General features: G+C 38.1%; 1 protein-coding gene across 1 annotated transcript in view; it reads left to right on the top strand.

The window, feature by feature from the left end:
- CD28 (CD28 molecule) overlaps nt 1–8040 on the top strand; it is a 28292-nt gene extending 20252 nt beyond the window's left edge. Inside the window, exons 2-4 of the mRNA XM_006921375.1 lie at nt 1033–1389; nt 1638–1762; nt 7232–8040. Coding sequence (XP_006921437.1) covers nt 1033–1389; nt 1638–1762; nt 7232–7360 — 611 coding nt within the window. The 3' untranslated portion in view covers nt 7361–8040. The remainder of the gene's footprint in view (nt 1–1032; nt 1390–1637; nt 1763–7231) is intronic.
- The last annotated feature ends 1656 nt before the right edge of the window (nt 8041–9696 follow it).

Below are 9696 nucleotides of genomic sequence, written 5' to 3' on the forward strand. Positions count from 1 at the left end.
ATAGCAAAAAAAGTACTGAAATTTGAATCAAAGATACAAAGCGATTTACTGTTTTAGAGAAATTTTGGAGAGTCTTGGTTGCATAGTTGGTTTTCAATGCTTTTAAGTGGTTTATTTCTCAAATGGTTGTAAGTTGACTTGGATTTTCGTCCTAGCTTTGCTCACCATCTGCTCAGTGATTTTAGGCTTCAGGCAGTCAGTAGAAAAAGAAAGGAATATATTGTCATGTACCAGGGGGTTATAGCAATGGGATTATAGTGGGAAACAAGACACAGCAGATGTATTCTCTTCCCTCATGTGGTTTTGGTTTTATGGCCTAGCTTCAGATTCTTTGCTTTAAAACTGAAGAGATTGAATTAGATGGTCTCTCGATTCTCTGGTCTTTTACTGGACTAGCATATAGGTACAAGATGGACAAGAGAGAGTACTCTTGTGGGCCTCTTCCATCTTCTCAGATTTCAAAGAACAAATATGCAAATTTCTTGAGAAGGCTGTTCTCAGAATTGGCTGTGTAAGATAAATTATGCTCTTTGGGTTACATTTTCTTTTACCTCTTTATCTTACTCTTGGAATGGCTAATAAACAAAGTTAAAATGTTTCAAAACACTTTAATTCCTTCCTGAACGCCTGTATAACAACTTAAAAACAAATCTATTTGTGTATCTATGTCATGTGTTAAAAGCCATTTCAGTCAGGAAACTAACACAGTTAAGCATAATTAACACCCTAGAAGTCTCAGTACAGATTTAAAAATTCCAAATACATATCTGTGGTGCTCAGTGCCAACAGAAGGCCACTTCTGCCTTCCAAGTGAAAACATGTTCCATTGTTTCATTCAAGGAAGGATGAAAATAATATCAGACCATACACCTTTAAACTCTTGGTATAATTATCTCCTAAAGAGCTCCTACATCTTCATCTGCCAAGAGAGAGCTTTTGATGGAGAGGTTTATTTTGTTAATTAATATATCTTGATTTCAGAAAAAAAGTGCTTATACCCTTGTTCTAAGCAACTGATTTTTCCCCCTCCAGAAAACAAGATTTTGGTGAAGCAGTCGCCCATGCTTGTGGTGTACAACAATGCGGTCAACCTTAGCTGCAAGTATACCTACAACCTCTTCTCAAAGGAGTTCCGAGCATCCCTTTATAAGGGAGCAGACAGTGCTGTGGAAGTCTGCGTTGTGAATGGAAACTACTCCCATCGGCTTCGGTTTCAGTCAGCTCCAGGATTCAACTGTGATGGGAAATTGGGCAACGAAACAGTGACATTTTACCTCCGGAATTTGTATGTTAACCAAACGGATATTTACTTCTGCAAAATAGAGGTCATGTATCCTCCTCCTTACATAGACAACGAGAAGAGCAATGGAACCATTATCCACGTGAAAGGTAACATGCAAATCTACCAGTGTATCACTCTAAAGTAATGGTGTTCAACTATAGTTTTGAAACTAGGTCATGATCAGTGATGGGGTTGGATAAATTCCAAAGAAGATAAACCAAAGAGGAAGTCTATACATTCTAAGCTAATGATATTTTGCATATTTTGATCCCATTTTCTCATAATGTTCAGAAGGAAGAAAATATACTCAAGTGCCATTCTCATATTGTTTAATCCGTTCTGTTCTATTTTTCAGAGAATCACCTTTGTCCAGCTCACCAGTTTCCTGACTCTTCTAAGCCATTTTGGGCACTGGTGGTGGTTGGTGGAGTCTTGGCTTTCTACAGCTTACTAGTAACAATGGCTCTTTGTATTTGCTGGGTAAGAGAAGCAGCACTGCTTTTATGTAACTTTTCCATTGCACATGCTATCTGATCATATTTAAGTATTTTGCCTATGTGGTTTATCATCTGTTTAACATGTGATTTATTTTTATTTTCTTTTTACCTGCTAGGTTAAAGTAGGTTCTCTTTTAGCTTGTACAACTTTATCTGAGTTAAAAATCAGTTGGTAGTTCTATTTTCCAGACACACCGGTTAGGTGGCCATGCAGAATAAGAAGCTAAATGATTAAATTAGGGTGGGGCGTTAAGTGCAGTTGCTTTTCTTCTCCCCATTTTGCGGTATCATTACAAGATATAACATAGTTTTAATATATACATATATAAAAAAACCTAAGCAGTTTGGGAATCTAGGCATCCGAAGTCAATGAACAACTTTGGTTCAGATTAAAAAATCATGAGAAATCTGGCTACTGAAATTATGCGTTCAAACCTAGCAGAGAAACTAGGTCTGTTTATCTGAGTCATATTTTTATCTCTCCTGAAGCAGTTGAATTTAGTGAGGCCAAGTATGGTGCTGTCATTATGAAACTGTAACGAAAGACTTTTCTGAGCTCTCATCACTGAATTGGAGCTTACCAACTTTTGCAAATGTTCATGCAATAAACCAGGTGCATTTTTCTTTACCTTCTTCAATGTTGAAATTTTGGCCGAGGTTTGAACATATCTTGATGATCGTCTTTATTGTTAAGAAGAGACCTCCTTATCAAGGATCTTTCCCTTACTCAGGAACTTCCTGTTCTTAGATATACATTAGAGTACAGAATATCTCATTATTGATTCCATTTTGTCTTCAAATTTTTTTTCTAAAAGTTAGATGCATGTACAAGTCATTCCTTCAACAAGAAATGTATGCTCCTCAAGGACAAAGAACCATTTTTCTTTACATTCACCATCCATCTGGTATTAAGTACATTTAATGCTTAATGAATGCTTATTGAATTGATAACTTTATAACCTCCATAGAGGCCAAAATAAGGACTTATGTGAACATGCCTGAAGGCATACTCCATCCATTTAACTAATCCATACATGAGTCAGTGATTTTTGGAAGCTATGCCACATGAAGCCATCTTATTTACTCTAATCTTGGTGCTAGGAGGAGGTGGGCAGCTCTGGGTTCACAGTCATGCCAATAATAGATCCAACCTGGGACTCTTTTAAATTTTCATTGGCCTATTGCCAAAGTTTGCCTCTTGATTGTTACTCACATGCTTTGCCCATTTCGGAAGACCCTAGGGTGCAGGCGGACATTGGACATGCTGCTTGTTGCCTAATTTCTACCTTCTGCAGGGTAGGGAACAACTGCTGGTTCCTGGGAATCCTTTATACTAGATACCATCTTGGAATACTCCTGCTTTGCCTTCTTCAAGTTGCCAAAACCTGATAGAAGCTTTTTATGTAGCGAAATATTGCCTAAGTTCTTCTTCTGATGTTAGCCGAGTCCCTTCATCTTTCTGGATCTTGGTGTCTTCATCCAAGGTACCTTCCAACTTTTAACCACTATGGTGTTTGCCAATGATTTCAGAATTTAGAATCTTAATTCTTGTTTATTCCTGATCTCACTGAGAATCTCAACTTAATTTAAGAGCCAAGTGCAGTGGTTTTTTGGGTATCCTTCCAGGACAAGTGCTCCCCTATAATATGCTGACCTAGGTCAATGTAATTTACTAGCTTTGCAGGAAATAGTTTTGGGAACTGTTTAACTTTTAGTGGCCAGAAAGGTACAGCTCATCATTTAAAGCTTATTGTAAATATGCATCAGAGTATCAGTTACTATAATCAGGTACTAATTTGCTAAGTGACTCAAATCATCCAAAGGGACAAAAGCAGCTTCTCGTTTTCAAGGAGTTTTAACAGTTTACTGTCAACTCGGAAACAACATAGACGCTATGTGTTTTTCTTTGACAGCACTACCACTTCCTAGCAAAGTTCATCTTGCTTTGTCTTGAGAAACTTATTTTGGTCTTATTCTGTCTCACAGGTTCCCTGTAAATTGGGAAGTCCCAGTGCTTGACATCTCTTATCATCTGTGACCTTTTGTAATCAATTCAGTTACCTGATAACTACCCTTTATTTACATCTCAAACCTAGGTCTTTGTATTTTCTGACCAAAATGGTAATATATGTGTGTGTGTATATATGTATATGTGTATATATGTATATGTGTATGTATGTATGTATGTATGTATGTATGTATGTATGTATGTATTTCATAGAATAACACAGCATTTTTACCCTGGACTCATATTTTTCTGCTGCTGCTACTATTTGAGCAACCAGCACCTTGCTGAGCTAGGCAGCCAGGTCCTTAGGGATCCCTACACTTTATCTATTTCCTGTATATTTTTCTGAGATCCTATTTTTGGCTGGTTTGTGCCGTGTCTTGGCATAAGTTTCTGTTTTCTGGAACTTCCTGAGGGCTTGTGATGTGCTACAGTAGGCAGTTCTAGGCCGAGTGGGTTTCTGGGAGCAACTGCAGATTCTATCTCAGTTCTTGACCTATTGCTGACATTTGAATAAATAGTGAGCTCCCCTCTGCCTGGCTGCCACTCACCAGCACCTGTTACTCTCACTCAATCTTCCATTCATTCAGCTGAGCTGGTAAGCTTGTTCCCTTCCTTAGTCTAAAGGACCCTTTTAAAAACCATTGTCTTCTCCACTATAAATCACAATGTGGGGAATGTGGATAGTGTGTGTTCAGGTAGTATCTGCCTTTAAATCTAATGAGTTCTTGAAAACTGTGTGATTAAGTGAATTGCATGGTACAGGCATCTCATCTTGCTACTGCTCCTAGGAAACAAGTGGGTAAGGGCTGCAGTGAAGAGAAGGGCAAGGGAGGAGTGGTCCTGACATCATACATCTTTAGTAGATATTGAATGGTGAAAGGGCAGAGTAGATGACCCAGTCACACAGACACATGAGGTGAGTATTATGCAAATATGTATGTACATACTAGATGCACATGGATACTGTGGGTTCTGTATAGTATTCCCAGTCATTTACATCCCACTGTTGAGTTTAGAGTTAGGGTGATGATGACTAAATCTACCATCTGATAACAGCATGAGGATAAACTTTAGAGCTGATTGCAGCAGATCTTTTATAGTTTAATGTGCAACCTGGATCATCTCAGAACTAAGACATCTTTTTTATTAGATCCTTTCTACCAGCTATAGTTTTATTTGGGTGTCCAGAGGCAAAGACTGTCACTTGGGAATCTGGCAAGGGGAGTCCTCTGGGTTAGAATAAGTATTAAATTGCAACTCAGGGTATCATCAACAGCCTTCTATATTTATTTGGGATCAGACATTTCCATTTTCTTTCTCTTGCCTTGCCATAACCCTGTGTCCAAGAGAATTCTAGTTTTTCATTTATAGAAAGGATATAGAACCAAGATGTTTGAAGAGCAACTTCCTTTACCTGTTTGGTTTCCATGACTGCCTCCCTCTAAATGAATTCCCCAATTATGTATTTTTAATGCTATCTTCTTCTTAGTTCCACTGAGATAACTCATCTATCATTTCAAATTCCAAAGGACTGAGTTTATAATTTTCTTCAAATCTACTTCTCCTGTCTTGCCTTATATCTATGGATGGAACACCATCTTCTAATCACACATGCTCGAATCATCCGTCATCCTCGGATATTAGCAAGAAGGAGAAGACAAGCAGACTAATAATATTCATTCCAATTTGATGATATATTTTGTTTCCATTGCTTCCTTTCCATTCCATTCTTTTTCATGATCAGACTCTGGATTAGAATTTCTCAGTCTTGGTACTACTGATGTTTTGGCTGGATGATTCTTTGTTGTTAGGGGCTGCCCCGTGCAATGCAGGATGTTTAACAACATCCCTGGTCTCTACCCACTAGATGCCAGTAGCATTCTTCTCAGCTGTGACAATTTAAAGTGTTTTCAGACATTGTCAAATGTTCCCTGAGATAGGGGTAAGAGGTGTCAAAAATGAGGCTAGGTGGTCTGGCTTGGGCAACTGTGTATATGTAGTGTCAGTCACTGAGATGAGAAACACTAGGAGAGGACCAGATTTTAAGGGAAGATCTTGAGTTTTGTTTTGGACATATTGAGTTTAAAATGACTTTGAATTCTAGTCCAGAGGTACAAATTTGAGTGAACAGGTGATAACTGAAGCTGTGAATATTGATGAGATTACCTAGAGTGAGTAGAGAAGGCCTAGGACCGAGTTCCTCCTAGTGAGGAACTCTAACATTGAATAGCTAGTTAGAGATGAGCTTGCAAAGGAAGCAAAAAAGAGTGACCAGAGAGGCAGGATGAAAACCTGGATGGTACCATCTTGTAGAAGGCAAAGTGGAAAAATGTTTCAAAAAGGAAAGAGTAATCAATAATACAGAATGCTGCTGAGAGTTCAAGAAGATGAGGACTGAAAATGTTAGTCATATTTAGCAATGTGAAGGTCAGTGTTTTTCTAACCTCTCTTTAACACTTACTCACGTTCCTTTGACAGGCAAGGTGTGACATGCTCAGGTAGCAGTGCATGGAAATAAGGCCAGGGCTGAAATCTTGCTTACTTATTTATTCAAGTGTTCATATTACTCATGTCCAAGTTGTCTACTTATGTATCAGGCCTATGTGCCAGGAAATAGGCATTTTTTTCATAATAGAGAATTCTGAATTCAGAAATCTGGATGGTGGCTTTCCATTTTTAGAATTTTTGTGGGTCTTTTACCAAATGTTAAAATTTTACCACAACATTGACCCAGAAAAAGTGCTTTTAACCCCTAATCGAAACTTGGCTAAAATTCATGGGCATATAAATCTTGCTTCAGGTCAAGTATTACTTTACTTCTCTCACTTCTGGTAGAAATTCATTCAGAGAGAGCTGAGCCTGAGGAACAAAAATGAGTGACTCTACTGTCTTTATGGCAATGCGCATACGTATAAAGGAATAAAAATGTAACTAATTTCCTACAACCATAACTTCCCATTAATTTGGACTCCACTGCTATGCAGTTATGATTACTCCAGACTCTGGAGGTCTGAAGGTCCTCTTTGGTTAATTATGGAAAAAAGGCTTGTTAAGCAAATGACTAATGTAAGAAGACTGCAGTGGGGATGCTTAACCTTAAAGAGGAAGGGCCTTCAAGAGTATTTACATACCAACAGCAGATATGTTAATTAGATATGCTTTTGAAATTCAGGTCAAATGACTGCATTGAGAGTAACATGGGTGCATTTCTCTAAAACACTTTCTTTGATTCAGATTTTTCAGGTTAATTTAGACGAGTCCAAAGTCGTTAGGTTCGATTAGTCATAATCTAAGTCTAAAAAGCTCAATGAATTCTGGTGTGTTCAGCTTTATTTGACAGTCCACGGTTTGAAGAGTTGGCCCCAAAGTCTCAGAACTCCTCCCATGATATCTCTCTCCATGTCCCTGGCTCTTTCACAGTGATACTTCTCTTTTCTGCAGATGAAGAGTAAGAGGAATCGGATCCTTCAGAGTGATTACATGAACATGACGCCCCGGCGGCCGGGACCCACCCGCAGACTTTACCAGCCCTATGTCCCAGCGCGTGACTTTGCAGCCTACCGCTCCTGACATGGACGCCTATCCAGATGCAAGCCGGCTGGCACCTCTTCACCTGCTCAACACCACTGCTCTGGATAGGAAAGGACAGCCTCGTCTTCAGCCAGCCATCTCAGGCTCCTATTAGGCCATCAATGCCGATTTTCCTATAATGACTGGACCAAAGAACATCATTTTGAGACTCTGAAATGAAGTTAAAGAATCCTCCTGTGGCAGGCTAAATTTCGTAGTGCCATGACCAATATTCAAACTTACTATGTATTTATTGACTTAATTGAGAGGTTAGCTTTAAAATTTGCTTCCAGTTTTACTCCTTTCTCACTCATGTGCACATTGTGGTCGAATAAAGTATGATATCGAAAGACATTTAATGGAGAAGAAAAGTTAGAAAATCATTCCCTTTGGTTAAATGGGGGTTTAGAGTAGGAATAGATTAGAATGGGAGTAAGGAGACTTAAACATTTTTAAAACCATTATAACACTGTCTTTTACTCATGAAATGAGCCACTTCATTGATATTTAGTGCTGTTTTCCTTTTGGTTTAGAAAGATGTAGATATTGTCTTTGATGTATTCTGGTCATATTCAGTTATTTTGACCGATGGAATACCTTCAAAACAATGCAAGGCAAACCAACTCGCTTTCCTTACTCCCTGTGATGGGAAATCAATGTAGTCCTCACAATAAGATTAGGAAAAAAAAAAAAAAAGATGGTCTTCCTACACCAAGGAAGAATATAGCTGGAAATAAGCCCACTTGATGTCAAAATTATTTGAATATCGTGAAGGGTTATCTGTTCAGTGGCTCATTCCAGTCAAATCCTGTATATTTGTTTTTTGTTCAGTGGCTCATTCCAGTCAAATCCTGTATATTTGCTTTTCTGTTCTATATATTTCAGATTGCACAGTTAGTCTCTTTATTGTCTACACTAAAGAGATCTGAAGTGGGATGCTGAAAGCACATCCTTAGGGGAAGGGATGATAATGTGAAAAAGGAATGTTTGCATTCATTAGGGTGAGGAGGATGAGTCCCAAGACACTTTTTCTGAAAGAAGGAGAATGGAAGGGAATGATGGGATTCTTGTCATGTGCCAAGGAGCTGGCCAACAGCAGGTGGAAGTTTTCCAGAAGACAGCAGGCAGAAGAGCCCTGGAGGAAATTTCTTTGTAGGGACTTTATGGGCTTTAGGGCTCAGAGCTTCTGAACTTTGTGGATTCAGCTGCCTGTTTACCCTAGAAGTCCATCTACAAGGAAAAGTATTTTGGAATGTGTCTTTTGAGACAGCATCAAAGTTCTCAAGATACCTTGCATGGACTTACCCTGGAGTAATCATGGACGTGTTTCTACCTTCAGTTTGAGTTAACTGAAGTATGCTTGGGGACCTTGAAGAACGGCTCTACTGCTGCCTTCACAACTGTTTAGTATTTTGATTTATTCAGATGTTAGAGAAGTCTAGGTTTTAAAGGTAAAAAGGCCTGGTCCAAGTCCCATTGCTAGTTGGCTTCAGGCAAGCCACTGTCTTTCTAAGACTCTGGTTCTTTAACTATAAAATAGAGATAATGATCACAATTGTCTGTTCCTATACTATAATCTCCATGAAGACATGGCCCAAGTTTGTTTTCTCTCCTGCTTGTCCTTGGCACTTAGCACCATGCCTGACATGTAATGTTAGCTATTATTATTATTGCCATAGAGATAAACTATGTGTAAAAATTAAACTGGGAAATGACCTGAGAAGAGAGAGAATATTGTAACACAAATTTAAACCTAGTACCCAGGGACGAGGTGCTATAAAATTTGAGACCTTCTTAACTTTCACCATTTTCTGTTTCAGAATATTTTAGCTTATAATGAAATGTACAGTATTCCTCCTCCTACTTTTATGTATATAAAGAGAACTTTTAATTTTTTTTGTAATGTGGAGAGGGATAAGAATATTATGATTTCAGACAGAAAATATTGTACTTTGGTTGATTTTTAAGTGGCCTTCCATTCCATGAATTTAAATAATCCAAAGAAGACCAAACCCAGAAGTATTTGAGGAATGAAGAACTGTTGAATTTATACTGGCATATGTACTACATTGCCAGCCTTTTGGCACACAAAGTTCTTTGATCCAAATTATCAGATTGGATTTGACAATGATAGAACTAGAGAATTTTTAGAAAGGGCAATGGTGATAAATAAATAAACAAAAAATAAAAATGGAAAGATTTGATCTTTGGTAATAAATGGTTTTATTTTCTGATGGGAAAAATAGATTTACTAAAGATGAATCACACTTTAGATTTTTCTTACTCACTTTGAACAGAACCACAGTAGAAATGTTAATAGGGAAGTCCTTTTTCAC

Source organism: Pteropus alecto, unplaced genomic scaffold, assembly GCF_000325575.1.
Source record: "Pteropus alecto unplaced genomic scaffold, ASM32557v1 scaffold3, whole genome shotgun sequence".
In the NCBI taxonomy this organism is placed as follows: Eukaryota; Metazoa; Chordata; class Mammalia; order Chiroptera; family Pteropodidae; genus Pteropus; species Pteropus alecto.